Here is a 17,861-nt window from a genome sequence, read left to right as displayed (position 1 = left end):
GACGACGCTTCAACAATGTTGACAATGCCATTGTCGGCCATCGACGGTACATTTAACGTAACACTGATGTACGCCGTGGTGTGGACTATTAACAGTCATTATGCCATCGATTCAAGCAAACCGCTGACTATACTCAACTTTGCCACATGGGAGACGAGCCGTGGCCATCACAACGATCTCATTGATGCAGTGCTTCGACTTGCCTCCAGCGCCAACCGCATCAAGTTTCTTCTAGAAGGCGAACGAGTCGATGCCCAGCAACAAGTGGATGCAGTGCAGCCCCCACTAGCGCCAGCAAATGCTCTCAACATGCAGACGACAGCCATCTGGTTGCTGGACAGTGTTTGGGCCTATTATCGCCTGGAGCGTCGCCTGCTGCAAACGGACGGCGCCTTCAAGCGCAATGGCTTCTATTGCATTGTGTATACGGGGGAGGAGGAGGAACGTCTCGACACCATACGCTTGATCTTTAAACGTCTCTTTGCCATCTATGTGATCAATGTGAATGTCTTTATCATGGATCGATCGACAGCATCGACAACGGCCCAAGTGCATGTCTACAATTATTATCCATATCGCGAGCTGCGCTGTCAATCCTCGCTGCCCATTCACTATGCCAGCTTTATGGGTGGCCTCGGCGTTCCTCCGCGATTTCTTCTGCCGAATCGCACGCTCTTCTTCGACGACAAGCTGGACAACATGCATGGCTGCCCGCTGCGCATTGTCACCTTCCAGCATCGTCCATTTGTCATCATCGAGCCGCCGACAGCTGGTGGCCAGCGACGACTGCTTGGCATCGAAGGTGAACTCATTGCGCTGCTCGCCGAGCGCATGAACTTTGCCATCGAGTTGCTCGAGCAACCGGCCAAGGATCGCGGCTCCGTCTATCCCAATGGCAGCGTCTCGGGCGCCATGGGCATGGTGAGTTTGACAGTTAATCATTTATCTAGATTCTTAATTTGATAACTAAGGTCAAGCCATAGATCATATCTTTATTATATTCAAGTAAAGATAGAAGCTCTAACGATAATAGATATATTTACAACAAAGTATTAAGTTGAAAAATCATAGCAAATAAGTTCATCAACGTGCCATTATTATATTCAAGTGTATAGAAAAGTGTTCTTAAAATGTTTATAATCATAAAAGAATATGCAGCTGGGTATTAAGTGTTGAAAGTATCAAGAGATTAGTGTTCAACGGTAACTGCGATCTCCGTAAGAATGTGCAGAAAGCAAAATAATTCCGAGTCCATAATGAAAGCCTTGGACCTACGATGACCTCAACGAAGAGCGTCAATCCGTGGTACCATCGTCAGACATCCAAGGGAATAATAAGCCAGAGACGTTTGCTGAAAGTATGCAAAGAAATTAAAATCACAATTATATTTATTTTCCCAATTTACTTACTGCATTTCGTCAGAATTAGTTTAACAAAAAATAAAAAAACACAAAAAATTTGGAAAATTTGTGTGTTGACTCGAGCGAGTCTGAAAATGAACTAACGAAAAATGTGTGTCGAGCTGCTTTTTATTTGGCTCTCGAATCAATTCAAAGGCTACTTTGATTTCATTTATTTTGTACTCCCAAATTATTCGCCTACTTTGATGGGAGTTTATTTTATTGTGAGTCCAATCAAAAGCTTCTCTACATTCAGCCTAAAAGATGCTACAGAAATCTTCCAATCTATTTTTGTAGTATGTTAAAAATGTTCATACTTAAAATTGATTAAAATATGACATCAGAGCAGAACAAATCAGAACAGCGCGGTATTAAACTTAAAAATTATACCGAATGATAATTATTAATTCAATATACTGAAATAAAAGAAAATAAATACAATTCAGTATTATCGTTAAAGCTATACCAAATAAATATATAATATACTAAAAATAATGAAATATACTGAAATAAAAGAAAATAAGTGAAGTGCAGTACAGAATTATTGTTAAAATATACCGAATTTTTAAGTATACTATTTTGGTATATTTTAAAACAAATATCGTGCTATTTTGTTTCTATACCATATATGGTATTTGGTATATTTTTCAGCATTTTTGGAATATTATAAAAATAAAACCGCACTAAGGCCTTTGGTATAGTTATATGGTATATGGTATATTTCAGTATTTTTGCAGTTGCAATTTTATATATTTTACAATTAATGCCGCACTATTTTTCTTCTATTCCAAATGTGGTCCGTGGTATATTTCAGTATTTTTTCGGTATATCAGTTTGATTTATTTTACTATTAATACCGCACTATAAATATATTTATTTGGTATATTATAGGAATAATACCGCATTGTTTTGTTTGTATACTTAATATGGTCTTTGGAATATTTAAGCATTTCTTTGGTATATTAAGTCGGTATATTATGAGAATAATATCACGAGTTTTTGGTTCTACATATTGCAAATATGACCTTTGGTATAGTTATAGTATTTTTTGGTATATTATTATTATAAGTACATTCGACTGTATCTTTCTTACTTCTCTATACTTCACAGATTGTGGAGGGCAGCGTCAACCTGACGTTCGGAGCCTTCATGTACAGCAAGGAGCGCGCCCAGTACATGCTTCCCTCGATCACCTACACTAGTTTCCCCATCGTGCTGTGCGTGCCTGGGGGTCATCAGCTATCGCCACTGCAACGCCTCAGCAAGCCTCTGGGTCACCTCACCTGGCTGTGTCTGTGGCTCAGCATTGCGTTGGGATGCGGTCTGATTGTGTTGCTGCAACTGATGCCACAACGCTGGCGACGCTTTGTGCTCGGTTCGGGGAATACGACGCCACTGCTGGCACTGTGGTGCACTCTACTGGGTGGAACACATCCGCAGCCGCCGCGTCGCAACTTCGCACGCTATCTTTTGGTTCTGTGGCTGCTTCAGACGTTGGTGTTGCGCGCTGCCTATACGGGAGAGCTTTATATACTGCTGCAGGACGGGAGGATGCGGACGCCGTTGAGGACGCTCGCTGAGGTGCTGGACAAGAACTATGTGTTCCACATGCTGCCGGCACTGGAGAATGTCTTTCGCGATCTGTTGCCAGTGTTGCGCATTCGCATCGAACCGCAGCTGGACGCAACGTTGCGTGAGCTGCGCGACAACGAGGAGGCACGCATTGTGGCGCCACTGCTGAAGCCGACGGCGTCTCGCTTCGACATGGACTCGGGACCCATGCGGCCACGGCTCAGTGTTCTGCCCAATCCCCTGTTGACCGCTCCCTTGACGCTCTACATGCGACCGCATTCGTATCTGAAGCAGCGCATCAACGGTCTGCTCATGAACATGATGTCCGCTGGATTAGTGCATCGCTTTCGTCGCATGTATCTCGATCGGATCGAGCATTTGGCCGTCGTCCGCAATCGTGATCCCAGCCAGCTCTCGCTCTGGTTGCTTGGCGCCATCTTTAGCCTCTACATCAGCCTACAACTCTGCGCCTGCTTCGTCTTTCTGCTCGAGCGACGCAGCGCAGCTCCGCATCGACAGCGTTTGCGTCGTTTCATGGAAGCGTTGAACCACTTCGTTGCTTAGAGCTTCGTCCAAATATCCCTTTGTACGATTGATTTTCAAATTTTGACTTCACAAAAAAAAAAAAACAAAAAAAATAGACTCGATTACATATTGCAGGCAAAGTTTTGTGAAGATTCCATCTTTTAATTTCCCCTTTTTTTGAGATGCGTGATTAGAGCTCCTGGCTTTAAAAAATAGAATAGATTAGGATATACATTGATTTTAATTCAAATGTGGAAAACCCACCCAGAATTGTGGAGCCAATGCTGCATATTATATAACTTATTCATGCACTTCTATAAACTTTGAGGAATAAAAACCAAAAAACTACTAGGATGCTAAAAAATAAATTTCAATAAGTAAGCATATTTAATTATCATTCAAATTACACCAATTTAATGACTTTACCTCAACTACAGATAAAGTGAGAGCGATGCAAGCATGTGGACAGACAGACAGCACGATTTAGAGGCGCTCGAAGCAGAAGCTGAGTCGGCGATGAATACAGAAATATAATAAAATCAGAACAGTACGGTATTATCGTTAAAATATACCGAAATAATAAACTAAAAATGTGCAATACACTAAAATAAAAATAATTCAGTTCAATACTGTATTATTGTTAAAAATAAAACAAATATACCGAAGAAGTACTACAATATACTGAAATAATACTGCACTTTTGACGCTTTGAGGAATAAATACCAAAAAAATACTCGGATTCTAAAAAATTAATGTCAATAAGTAAGCATATGAAATTATCATTCAAATTACACAAATTTAAAGTGTTTACCTCAACAGATAAAGTGAAAGCGGTGAAAGCATGTGGACCGACGGACAGCAGGATTTAGAGACGCTCAAAGAAGCAGCTGAGCCATCGAAAGCGAGAATGCAGAGAGAGTAGCTCCAGCGCAAAGACGCCAAGTACGAAAGTATTGGCAAAGAGCAGGCAATAGCAGGCGGCGTAAAGGAAACGCATCGACTCCCCGAAAGCATCCTTCTGATGATGATCTCGCGAGGGCGTGGCAAACTGCGAGACTTGCTGACAGATGCCAAAGCTGCGCAGATCGAACAGCAGCTGACTGATGATGGAGGCCATGTAAGAGCCAAGCGGTAGATGCATGCACAGAATGTTGTTCATCACCTTCGGATGGAGCACAACGAAGCGATGCCGCTGCTCGCGATGCCCGGCCAAATAGTAGTCCAAGAAATCGCGACTACTCAGCACGCCCCAATTGCCATCCAGCGGCTCCTGCTTCAGCAGCAACTCAAACATATCCACAGCCATGCCGGGCCGAATGTGGGTGCGTCGATTCAAGTTCGGCAGCCAGGCGGCCATGCGATGTGTGGCATGATCCACAATGAAGCTGTAGTCCGCCTGGAGTGCTTGCTCCACGGTTTGGGGCAACGGACGCACCGGCGCATTGTGGACAAACTCAAAGATGGAACTCTCGTAGCTCACACGGAGCACATACAACAGCATGACGATGCCTAGTTGGATGGGTGAAGGCAAACGCAGACACCAGTTGGGGCAAAACAAACGCTGGAGCAGATGCAACGCAGCGATGGAGAGCAACAGCAACCAAGTGGAAAAGGCAAAGGGAAACAACATAATCTCATAGTTGCTGTAAGCTCGACCAGTGCGCAATACAATCACATACTCCACCTGATTGTAAGAAACGGTGTGCGACAGGAATTTAGCTCGCGCTGGAAGGCAGGCAGCACAGCCGCAGGTGAGATTGGCGCGACGCTGGCGGAGCATGCGAAAGGCGCCGGTGAAGCTGCCATTCATGTGACTCTCGCCGCCAATTAGCTGCGGCGGCTCGTTGGCTACCAGACGCAAACGAAAATTCAAGCGTTGCGCCATCAATCGCAACAGCTTCGCATCCCAACCCTGCAGCTGTTGCTCCAACTCCGTGCCACGCTCCAAATGCAGCTCGATGTACGGCGGCACATGCCACACAATCACATCCAATGGACAACCGTACAGATTGCCGACCTTTTGCGGATAAAGCTCCTCGAGGCGTGCTCCGCGTAGTGGCTGCAAAATGGGTTCGACGGACTCGCAGCCAGCTTCGCTGTATGGCCAGAAGGTGAAGCTTTCCACGCTGCCCGCATCGAGTTGCCAACGTAAAAGCAGCACATCAATGTTGAGACGCTGATGGAGCATATAACTAAACAGATGTGACATCTCTTCCTTTGAGGATTCAGCATCGGATCGCGACAGAAGAACCACCAAAAACTTGTGCTTGAACGTTGACGTGGCGCCTGAATTCCCCGCTGCCGAGTGAATGAATTGTTCCGTACTCTGCACAAAGAACAGCATCAGCTGCACATGCAAATTGAGTTGCGGCTTCAGGTGTCTGTCCAGCAGCATCGGCACCTGGCTGTGACGTCGCAGCACATGATCGAGCACCCGATCCACCAGAAGGGCTTCCCTCCTCAGCAGTTGCTCCCGATAGCCGGTGCTCACATAGACGCTTTGATTGTGCGCCGCACAGCTGCGTGTGAGTATCAAATGCAGCACATGCTCCAGCTGCGCAATGCCGCCAAAGGCGACGGTGTCACTTGGCTGCTGAGCTGTTAGCAGGAGGAGCAATAGATGCAGCTGACTTCTTGGCAGTTGCATTGCGCTTGAGGCACTGAATGGCGGCTCGCTCTCATTTCAAACTTTTACATTACCAATCAGTTGGTGTTGGCGCAAACGTGCCAAGGGAATTGGATCACCCTGTAATCAGTCGCTGCATTTTACATTAAGAAAACTGAGATAAAAAAGTTAGCATTAGCAGTTAGCAGTTTTTAAATATACCACAAAAATACTAAAAATATACCAGATAATATATTAAGTATATTGATATAATACTGCATTCAAAATATACCATAGTGTAAAATATATCCTATTAATATACAAATATACCGAAAAAAATACTGAATATATACCTAAAGACTTTTTGTATATTACTACTATATACTACATTCAAAATATACTATAGGGTACAAAATATACCGAATTGTCAGGCAAATATACCGTAAAAATATGCCAAAGGCTATACTGTGTATATCAATGGTAGTTTATAGTACCAAATTCAAAATACAAAATATACCAGACTGCCAGACAAAATTAATACTAGCTGCCCAATGTTCTAAGTATAACGTATCAAGCAACTCTCGCAACCCAAAGTCACTGAAATACCCTGTATGCAATCTCTGCATGGCACATAACCTCAATTAAACAAAGAACTATTCTCAAAATATATTTAATTGAATTAAATCAAATTATCGTCCAGGCATTAGGATTTGTTAGTTTGCGCATTTAAGCAGTTTTTACTGTATTATCACAACGACAACGCACACACGCTCGCATACACCTAAAGCAAGCCAAGGGAATTGGGAACACCCTGTTATCAAGCTGCATATTGGCAACATAAGCTCTAAATTGAAAAGCCACTAAAATCATACATCGCAATTTCTCGCACCATGTCGCCCAGGGAATTTGAAAGTAACTTAATTTAAACGCTATAATGCATTAACAAATCTGTGTTCATTACTTAAACTAATTGCTGCATAGGGTACACAAACGTACATTTGTATGTGTATCAGTGCGCGTGTGTGTGTGAGCGAGGGCAGCCATGTCTCAGGTCTCAGGTTGGTGTTGTTGGCGCTTGTGCGTGACAGGTTTCGGTGTCAGTGTGTTGAGCATGAGACGCATAACCATAAATTAACACCATCAACAGCAAAAGCACTCACACACACACACATGCATACATATAGACACACGTCACTGCCGTGTGGTGTCACCCTCCAGCCTTCTCTCCTGCTCACTCCACTTGTCGCTTTGGCTAAAAACCAAAATGTTGTCTGCCTGTGTTATGTGGTGTTGTAGTATGCAAAAGGATTCTACATTTTCATTGTTTGTTTTTTTTTTTTTTTTGGTTATTGAAGAGCGCATTTAATTATTAGCTGCAGCTGTTGTGTGAAATCGTTGCACAACTTTTTTGTTTTCATTATGCATGTGATCGCCATTTTGTTGCCATCCAAGGTTGCCATGTAATCGTCAACAGCAAAGCGTTGCCACACTGATCGAGTGCTTTTTGAAATTTGAATCAATGGAAATGAGTAGTGAGCTAAGTCTAACATCGACAACAGAACGAATTCATCACAAATTTGAGAGCTCTCCAAACGAATTTGATTTACTTTGAAGACAACAACTAATCCCAAATACCAAACCATGGTCGACCCAAGGACGAGCGTTATCAATGTGCTGATATTGAAACGTGATGTGTGGAGCTCACGTGATTTACTCATTTGGCTGAACGCTCAGCTTGAATGTGAAGTGGCACAAATTAAGGATCTCCGCACTGGCGCCATCTATTGTCAACTGCTGCATCGCTTATATCCATCGAATATACGGTTGGATTGCGTTAAGCTCTACACACGCAAACAAAATGAGTTTGTGCTCAATTTCACTTTGCTGTCGAAATCGTTTAAAGAGCTGCGTATCAATTATGAAGTGCCGCAGAAGCAATTGATCAACGGCATTGGACATCACTTTTTTTTGAATTGGTATCACAAGTTTTACGAGGCGAACGTTAACGAGAACATCAAGTATAATCCCCGAAAAGAGCGCAAGTTTAGCAAAATTGGTCTCAAGCCATGCCGGCTAAATAAAACCTCAACAGCTGGCACATTAAAAATTGCTTACAATTTCGAAAAGTTTCTTAGTTGCGCCAAAATCAACATTGAAGCTAAAGCACACGAGGCAGCTGAATTTCCCAAAAGGGAATTTCTATTTGTGAAACATTGTACGCTCTTTACCAACACTGGTTTGGATGATATTGAAGCCATTGAATGCAAGAAATGTGCACTCCATTGTAAGGATAATCTCCAGAATCCGACTTTGGACCAAGGGCGCGATAACACTAAATTTAACTCTTCCGATACTAAGAAAAATGAGACAGGATCTAAAGATGATAAGACAACTTCGATCAAATTTGATGAATGTCCCAAGATGGGTTATGTACTGGATAATAAACAAGCATTCGACCATGAAAGCATCCAGGTGAAAACAGATAATGCTATATTAAAGGATGAATTCGCTATGGGCACACAAGATGCCAAAGGAGACAATAATTCGGAACAGAGTGGTAATGAGAACAACACGGAGGATGAATCGCAAGGAACAAATGATGATAATAGAAATGAAGATGAAATGAAAAAAGCTAACAAACCTTTGAAAGGCGTTGAAATTATGTTTATGCTTACTAAGGAAAATAATCATTATCATAAAATCCTAAGTCGAGTGTTCGATATCATTGCTAACAAAGATGCAGATAGTAAAGATCTTATTTCGGATCTCCGGGAATACTTTAAAAGTCTGGATAAAAGTTAGAATCTTTTGTAAGCGAATATGTAGACGTATATAGATATATATATATATATATATATCATAATATTTTGTCTTATGATTGCTAAAATTGAGCATTTTTGTTATGGACACGGGACTGTTTTAGAATCTTTCTAAATTATTTTTGCCGAAATTGTACCGTAAAAAATTACATATTTATTTAAATTCAGTTTTGGTTGTTTTTAAAATTTAAAATTTATCTTATTTATCTATTTTGTAAATAAATTGGAAAACTGCAATATGCAATTAAGTATATTTTTTCAAATTTGATATTTTGGCGCCTTAGAGACGGCGTAATTACGCACGTTAATCGATTATTCTTTACGATGACGACGTGCGCAGTGAAGCAGCTGCTTTTGAATTTAATGCTATCGATATTTAGATTTTTGCATGCTTTGGAGGATTGGATGTTGCACATGTCGATGATATCTCCATTTTTTTTTATTTAATTATGTAGTCTCTCTTATTTTGTTTTTATTGTTAAATATATTGGGCTTCATTGGGCCTGGTGCATGAATTAGATTTTGTAATTTATCGCTTTTGATATATCGATTATGCATGCAGCATATCATAGCATGTTTTTGATAAATGAACTGAACATAGTGTTTTTATTTATTTTACTTATTTTTTGACGGATTAATTTATTTAGAATAATGCGTTTTTTTCTTATGCGTTTTTATTTTAGCAAGTTACCATCAACTATTTATCGATTATCACCGCATGCAACTCAACGTTGCTGCTACGTTTTCCAACACTTGCCCACGACGACACAACGATACATATAAACACAAGGGTACACAATTGCTAAATGTTGCATTTATTATTTTGAAATTAAGTGAAGACAAGCAGCACACACAACAGCCGTTAGCAGGATAAACAAGTTGCACACCATGGATCTTGACTGGCAAAACGGTCTGACAGAGATCAAGGACCGCGGTCAGTATCTGCTGCACTCAGAAAAATGGGCCGATTGCCGCTTTCTCGTTGGAACGCCGCCAAATCAACGCATCATCTCCGGCCACAAGTTGCTCCTGGCGATGGCATCGCCAGTGTTTGAGCGCATGTTCTATGGCAATCTGCCGGATAAAACCGATCCCATCATCATACCCGATGTGCAGCCGGAGGCATTTGAGGCAATGCTCGATTACATTTACACAGATCGCATTACAATCGGCTCCTTTGACAAGGCCTGTGAATTGTGCTACGTGGCAAAGAAATACATGCTGCCACACGTCGTCACCCGATGCACGCACTTCCTCTGGGCCGATCTCAGTCCAAAGAATGCGTGTCGTGCCTATGAATTTGCCAAACTCTTCGATGAGCCGCGTCTGATGCAGAGCAGCATGGATTTGATAGCGGCAAACACACGTGAAGTGCTGTCGGATCCCAGTTTCCTGGACATCGAGGTCTCCACCCTGATGGCCATACTGGATCAACATCGTCTCAACATTGACTCCGAGTTGGATCTATTCAATTGCCTGCTCAAATTTGCCAGCGAACGCGGCATACTCAACGAACACGGCACCGAGGAGACGCTGCCCAAATCCTCGGCCAGCGCCGAACACAATGAAATGCTGGCCAACGAGCAGGCCAACGATATTGTTGTTGAAGAGATCAAAATGGAACCCGATGTGGCTGCCATGGTGCGGCACATGCATCACGATGTCGACGATGTGGTCGATATTGCGGCTCAATCGGGAGGACCATCGATATCGCCAGTCGGTTCCCCTTCGGCAGCAGCGAATGCTGTCGTCGCCTCATCGAGTTCGTCCAGCTCAATCGGCGCAACTTTGGCACCACTACACAACAACAGCAACAACAACAACGATAGCGATGTGGTGATCATCGATAGCGATGCCTCCGGCCATGCGCAGGATGAGCTGAATGCGGCCGAGGCGGCGGCGAATATGATCAACATGATGGACGCACAACGCACCATCATGGATGGCGCCATGCTGCGCCAGGCGGTGAAGAAGATTCGCTTCCTGACGATGACGCCCCAACAGTTTGCCGAGGGTCCGGCGCGCTCCAAGCTGCTGCAACAGCACGAAGCGCTCGCCATCCTCATCAAGATCTCCAGTCCGACATTGAATGACTGCAACATGCCCGAAGGATTCTGCGTTTCGCGCAGCACACGGAACTTCTTTGAGTCGGCGCATCGTCAGCGTGAATTGAATTCATCGTATCGTTTGAATGCCGCCTCCGTGTCATCTTTCTCGGCTGCCACACGTCTCACATATCCTGCCACCCAGCCGGCGGCATTCTCCAGACAACAACAACAGCAGCAACAACAACAACAGCAGCCGCAACGCATCAGTGTGCCTTTGAATCTGGGCGCTGCCATGGATCAGCTGCCCATACAAAATCCACCTGGAACTGGCGTTGGCGGCGGCTTCTTCATCGAGGATGGCGCCGACGGCGGAGCTGTCTTTGGCGATGGCTTTGAGGCGGCTGGAGCAGCGCCCAATGAGGCATCCGGTTCGAGCAACTCTTTCCACGACATGGTCCGCTCCTACTGCAAGCGTTCCATCGTCCGGGAGTTCGATTATCGCAACACCAGCGTCACCGATGCGGGCGTCACCTTCCAGGTAAGCGCCAAAGACTTGCTTTCAATTTATAGAGTATACAATATTCGGTGAAAACTTCACTTAAGCGAACTTTTAACATTAACAGTGGGTTAGCATAATCTTAGAGTACTTGATAACAGCGCTGTTGAGCTTAACAACTATAATTTAACATTATAACTTAAACAAATTTGCAGAAAACAATTATTGTTAACATGACCAATAGTTAAAACTAGACTTTTCAGCTAGTGAATTAAGAAAATGAAATTCACAGCTGGTAGCTAACTGAAAATGTAACATTAACAGTGAACTAACAGAGTCGCGAAATACTTAATAACAGCACTGTTAAACTTAGCATCTTGTTTGTTGTTTCCATAACTATCTAGTTTCATTTATCAGCTATATAGAATAACACTAAATAGTTATAGTTGTATATACAAAAAGATTCTTCCTTAAATTTTTAACTAAGTTCTCACTGAACTCCCTTCAAGTAACCATATTCTATAACATTCTGTTGTGCGTATGTAATTTGCTGTTGGAGTAACTGTTAAACTCCTGTTAGCTTGTTATGTTATTTACTGCATGAGTTTCTGTAAAGCTTCTGTTAATTTAGATATTTTTAGCTGCGCTGCAGCAAAATGGTTTGTGTCTTGGATGAGTGAAGCTTGGCTAAAAAGCTTGCTTGTTTGATGCCTTGCGATGTGGTGCGAAGTGATAGAGGATACGTTTTTTTGGTAGCAACACATCAACTAATCTGAGCATTGTAATTTCCATTCCAGGTTGATACCAACATCTGGATCCTGGGCGTTCAGGTGCCCACCCAAGTGCTCTGCGGCGAGTTGATGAACTCGGCTGGATTTGCCGAGCTGTACACCGAGGTGCTGTACGCTCACATCCAGGATATGCACGGCTCAAGGATTGCGTACACGCATTGCACAGCCCGTGTGCGCTATGATTCGCATTTGGATATCACATTCGATCGTCCCGTTTACATTTATCGCAATCAGATCTACAAAATTTACGTGGTCTTCAACAAGATGGGCTGGTATCCCATGTATGCCTGTTGTCCGGATACCATTAAGCAGCGCGTCAAATTCAAGTTCAACGTGGGCAATCCCAGCGAGAGTGTGCGCGATGGTCTCATTTATGCCATTATCTTTTCCACGCCGCAGGATCAAGTGCGTCAGCTGATTGACTAAAAAAAGAAGCAAATCGGCCAATCGATATTTCGATTTTTATCGAAGTTCCATGTGATAGTTTGTGCGGCAATGCGACCGTTACTTTTTTTTTCTTTTTGGTATTAAAATACTGACAAAGCAGCAGACACTTTTTTTGCTGTTAATTTGACCGAACACAAATTGAAATCCGTTATTCGTATCGCCATTGTATTTGGCATCAGTTTGAAGCCGCGATATTCGAGTGGCGCCAAAAATTGTTTTAGACGGCCTCTTTAATTTTCATTTTTGATGTAGCATAAGAAAAGAGAGTAATTCTCTTGCATCTCTCGCTTAAGCAACAACTAAAGTCTTCTGCGTGTGTTCTTCAATTATAACTAATAAATAAATACTTTCCTTAAATTGTGCGAAAATATTTTATTTCTACTGCAACAAAATAATAAAAAAAAAACAACGCGTGTGATTTTCGTCTATGTTCACTCCAAAAATGTGTGTATTACAATAAATAAATTTCCAGTTTATTGCATTTAGTGCTCATTTTGAAAATAACAAAATTAAAAAAAAAACTTCATTTACAAATTATGATTAACAAACATTATACAAAAAAAAAAGTAAAAGAGTGAGTAAGTGACATAGTGCGAGCGGAAAGGAGAGAGAGCATCATGTGTGTGTGTGCGTAAACAAAAAAGTCGAGAGTGAAAGAGCGTGAGAGAGGGAAAGAGCTGAGGTGAGCTTTGAGCATGGCTCAAGCAACAGCTTTTACATACATATGTACAGTTGTTAGTGGGTGTGTTTTTGCGTCAACAACACTATTTGCCATAGTTGGCACAGCCACCGCTGGCGTATTCGGGATCCTCGCAGGTAAGCGTATGCTCATCGAATACCTTGTCCTCGCCACAGCTAATGAGGCGCGGGTAGCCCTCAACACAGGTGATTAAACGGTGGCAGTCGCCCTGCACGGGGAAGCGGGGGAAGGGCCAGAAGCGTGCGGCAACCGAGTTGGGGTCCACTTTCGTTGGGCACTTGAAGCCGACAACAGCTGCAAGAATGCAAGAGAGAGAGGGAGGGAGAGCACAAAGTAGAATAATCGATATCTAGTTGAAGAGTGGGTGGTGGCAGGTCGATAGGCAACACTCACCCTCAGGATTGCAGTGATCGAGCAGTTGGTCGGGCCAATTGCAGCCATGGATGCGCTCATCATAAGCCAAACCAGCGTCGCAATCCTGTTCGTGGGGTTCGCCATGGGCGCACTTGATGTAGGTGGTGGAGCATTCCTTGGACACGGCATACAAACCGAACTGATATTCGCAGCCAGGCGTCGAGATTGGTGTCGCTGTGGATTGTAAATGGAATGCATGTGGAATGTGCATGCGTGTGTGTGTGTGTGTTGTTGTTGTTGCTACTTACGATCCCACTGGCGTCCCTTGCAGTCCACAGCCCAATTGTAGTTGCAGTGATTGTGCACCGCCCCCTTGCCATCGAAGAGCAAACCATTCTCGCAAGTCTCCAAAGTCAGTGTGCCATTGGTGCAGAGAAAGAACTGATCACAGTTCTCGGTGTGTGCGTAAGCTTGCACGCCATATTTCTCTGGGCACTCGGGGGAACCGACGGCAAGGGCATGTCCTGCAATTGCAAAGTGTTGCCAACTATTAATATCAATGTTACCAACTAACAGGCATAACTTTCAATTTCATTGCGGCGAAGTGTTGCCAACTAAAGGACATTGTTTTCAATTTCTTATGCAGTGAGGTGTTGCCAACGACAGGCAAGTTTTGCCAACTAACGAACATTGTTTTCAATTTCATATGCGGTGAGGTGTTGCCAACGATGCGCATTCTTTGACAGGCAAGTGTTGCCAACTAACGGACATTGTTTTCAATTTCATATGCAGTGAGGTGTTGCCAACGATGCGCATTCTTTGACAGGCAAGTGTTGCCAACTAACGGACATTGTTTTCAATTTCTTATGCAGTGAGGTGTTGCCAACGATGCGCATTCTTTGACAGGCAAGTGTTGCCAACTAACGGACATTGTTTTCAATTTCATATGCAGTGAGGTGTTGCCAACGATGCGCATTCTTTGACAGGCAAGTGTTGCCAACTAACGGACATTGCTTTCAATTTCATATGCGGTGAGGTGTTGCCAACTATGCGCATTTATTACATGCGTCATCGATATCCAAATGTATGTGACAGTTACGTCGGTGGAGGGGGGATGGATGGATGTCGTCAATGCTGTTTTCCCAACGTTTTCCCATGCCCATTATCAAAACTTGAACGTGCAACTTCCTTCCCACAACTCGTTTTATTTGTGTATTTTTCGAATCTCGTGTCAGTGCAGTGCTGTTGTTGTTGTTGATGTTGTTTTTATTGTTGACGCGCCGGCAACGCTTTCGAGCATCTTCGCGTCTATTGGCGCCGGCGTCGACGCCGCTGCCGGTAGCCGGCTGCGCTGTCGACGCTGTGATGTAACCATTTGCCCAGGTAACAGGTTGATGTTGACGTTTTGAAATTTTCAACAGCTTTTCTTTTCTCGCCACAGCAGACAGCAGATAGCAGACATGCATAATATGTATTTAAATCTGTTCAAGATTTCCGGTAATTACTTGTTCACACTTATCGATAAATATCGAGAAACAAGTACCGCTAAATAACGGACAATTCCCCCGAATTCCTGTTCGAATTGAATGGTAATTTCAAATCAAAATCAAAGGCCATTCTGGTCCAAACAAACACCACACAAAAACAATAAATAAGTACAAAACAAAAGAAAAAACCAAACTCGTTGGATCGGCGGCACCAGGTAGATTTATAGATCTTATAATGTGATTGTGTCTCTAATTGTCAACTGGTTTGACAGGCCAAGTTCTACTTTTGACTTCGGGGGTATCACATTTAAATGGCATTTGTTTGAATTATAAACACTGCTCTCGCTCTCTACACAGGGCGCAAAAAAAAAAACGAGTGTAACGAGTTCCAATTAACCTTTTCTTGAAATCTGTCTGCTCAACTTTTTGTCGCAGTGCACTAAAGTGCGCTGAGTCAGTTGGCAAGGCAATGATTGGCACTCGATCTGCATGCCTAATGAGCGTGGTCCACCCTGTTTTAACCCACCCCGAACCCCCCTGTGATCATGTTTAAGTGCGCCCCGCCCTCTCTCAAATGAATTGAATTGAATTGGAGCAGAAAGCAAACAAATCTTTAGTTTAGCCTTCGGCCAGTAAACCAGTAATTAAACTAGATTTCAAATTGGCAAGAACAAAAGAGTTGGCAACGCCAAACAGACGGACAGACAGACGGACAGCCAATTGCTACCATTGCTGTGGAATTTTTGAAAGTAAAAGCTCTGCATGGCGCACGCAATTGGGAAGGTTGCGCTAATTACATGCAATGTGTGCAATTTGAATTTGAAATTGAAATGAGTGTGACCGTATTATGTGCTTACACTTACCGCAGGCAATTAATGCCAGGATCAGGACGCTGGTCACTTCAATTCGTTGCATGTTTTTTTGGCAAATAACAACAACAGCAAAAAAAATATACCAAAAATAAAGAAAGACTGCGTTTAATTTGAATTGAACGAAAGACGACACAACCAAAAAAAAAACCACGCAGACAACGGAGAAGGAGAGACAGACAGACAGACAATAGCGCGATACTTAAAAAATTGCCGCTACACAGACGTTTCACGTTTTAACGGTTACGCGTTCCAAACTCAACTGAAAAGATTTATACCGCGCTCAAGAAGAAGAAGAAGCAGAAGTAACAGTCGCAGCGGCAGCGACGACGACGGCGACGGTGGCGACACAAACAAAATTAAAGAAAAAAAACATCACACACACACACACACAAATACAACAACAAAGTAAAATAAAACGAAAAAGCAAAATAAAAGTTTTGCAAAGCTTTATTTTGTTGTTTTTTGGTTTGCGTTTGCGCGCGTTTCGTATTTGAATTTGCCTGCTTCGATCCGCTTGTGGGGGAGGAGTGGGGGTTGCATACCAGCCTGCGCATGTCTGCGAGTGTGCTTGCATATACATATGTATGTATGTATGTATGTGTGTGTGTGTTTGTGTTGTCACTGAGCGGGTGTGCGCAACGATTGATCGAGCAAATTTTGGTACAAATACAAAATGCAAAACGTGATTTGGCTTTACTTTGTTGCCATTGTTGTAGTTGTTGTTGTTGTTGTTGGTATTACTGCTGCTTTTGTTGCCGAGCTGCCAACATGTGTGTGATTGAAAGTAAAAGGCAAAGCTCAAGCAGCTCGTAAGCTTCCATTCATTATTGCATTCGGCCTGCCTCGGGCCCAATCGTGTGTGTTCGTGTTACTGTATGTGTGTGTATGTGTGTGTGTGTGGTGTGTTCGTACTTTGCTTTGCTTTCGTTCGTTACATTGTTAACTATTGCAAAACTGTTGTTACTCTTGTCGTCGTCATCGAAGTTGTTGTTGTTGTTCCCGTTGTAGTTGTTGTTGTTGTAAGTTAGCAGGCGGGCGGTCAGACAGCGTCGATTGCATAACGAACAAAGACCGAAAGCTGACGGCGTGCAGACAGCCTGCAGCAGCTGCTTGCACTTTTCGGCAGATGGGCAACACCGTTTCGTCGCCATGTTTGTCTGTCTAGTCTAGTCAATGCCCAAGAACACCCTGTGCTTAATAATCACTCAAAACGCCTTTAAACAGGCTATGGAAATCAAATCACTATCTATTTTAATTATTTTAAATTCTTTGAATATCAATTTAGTTAATCTCAGCATTAATTAATTCCTTGCATATTCGTAGTATTAATTTCTATACTAAAATTTGGTATGTTTAAACACCGTTTCGTCGCCATGTTTGTCTGCCTAGTGTGTACCAAGAACACCCTGTGCACAATAACCCCTTAAAACGCCATTAAACAGGCAATGGAAATCAAATAACGAGTTTTTTTTATTTATTTTAAATTCCTTAAATTTCAATTTAGTTAATCTCAGCATTAATAAATTCCCTGCAATTTATATTTCGATGCTTATTGGTATGTTTAAATTTTTTGAAACTATAATTTTAGTGAGGGTATTTATGCGTCGGTGCTGGTGCATTTTTGCCTAGCCCCGTTACTCATTGGCTAAATGCAATTAATGGCCATTGTGGTGGGTTGACAAAGGGTTAATGATGCTTACGGTTGCGCCTGGAGCGTCAACATTTCATCACACAAGATGCAAAGA

At 42.9% G+C, this 17,861-nt stretch overlaps 4 protein-coding genes and 1 long non-coding RNA gene across 5 annotated transcripts; 2 read left to right on the top strand and 3 right to left on the bottom strand.

Moving 5' to 3' along the window:
- On the top strand, nucleotides 1-3,536 carry LOC117565650 (uncharacterized). The gene is made up of 2 exons (XM_034244867.2): nucleotides 1-921; nucleotides 2,511-3,536. Exons 1-2 carry the CDS (start codon nucleotides 16-18, stop codon nucleotides 3,534-3,536), a joined length of 1,932 nt encoding a protein of 643 aa, XP_034100758.2. The 5' UTR covers nucleotides 1-15.
- LOC117565690 (uncharacterized) lies at nucleotides 1,076-1,532 on the bottom strand. Its single transcript, XR_004571900.2, has 2 exons — nucleotides 1,410-1,532; nucleotides 1,076-1,351 (listed from the first exon to the last, which is right to left on the bottom strand). It is a non-coding gene; the product is annotated as an uncharacterized LOC117565690 (long non-coding RNA).
- Nucleotides 3,537-4,362: 826 nt separating the features above from the next.
- Nucleotides 4,363-6,144, bottom strand: LOC117565664 (uncharacterized). Its single transcript, XM_034244893.2, has one exon. It carries the CDS (start codon nucleotides 6,142-6,144, stop codon nucleotides 4,363-4,365), a length of 1,782 nt encoding a protein of 593 aa, XP_034100784.1.
- Nucleotides 6,145-9,671: 3,527 nt separating this feature from the next.
- On the top strand, nucleotides 9,672-13,060 carry LOC117573204 (uncharacterized). Its single transcript, XM_034256202.2, has 2 exons — nucleotides 9,672-11,507; nucleotides 12,263-13,060. The coding sequence occupies exons 1-2, from the start codon at nucleotides 9,810-9,812 to the stop codon at nucleotides 12,680-12,682; spliced, it is 2,118 nt and encodes a 705-aa protein (XP_034112093.1). The 5' UTR covers nucleotides 9,672-9,809; the 3' UTR covers nucleotides 12,683-13,060.
- A 92-nt stretch (nucleotides 13,061-13,152) lies between these two features.
- Nucleotides 13,153-16,227, bottom strand: LOC117573210 (protein obstructor-E). Its single transcript, XM_034256215.2, has 4 exons — nucleotides 16,108-16,227; nucleotides 14,066-14,281; nucleotides 13,797-13,991; nucleotides 13,153-13,697 (listed from the first exon to the last, which is right to left on the bottom strand). The coding sequence occupies exons 1-4, from the start codon at nucleotides 16,157-16,159 to the stop codon at nucleotides 13,468-13,470; spliced, it is 693 nt and encodes a 230-aa protein (XP_034112106.1). The 5' UTR covers nucleotides 16,160-16,227; the 3' UTR covers nucleotides 13,153-13,467.
- Between the last annotated feature and the right edge of the window lie 1,634 nt (nucleotides 16,228-17,861).

This window comes from Drosophila albomicans, chromosome X (genome assembly GCF_009650485.2).
Source record: "Drosophila albomicans strain 15112-1751.03 chromosome X, ASM965048v2, whole genome shotgun sequence".
NCBI classification, from domain to species: domain Eukaryota; kingdom Metazoa; phylum Arthropoda; class Insecta; order Diptera; family Drosophilidae; genus Drosophila; species Drosophila albomicans.
This window is presented reverse-complemented; position numbering and strand designations above follow the sequence as displayed.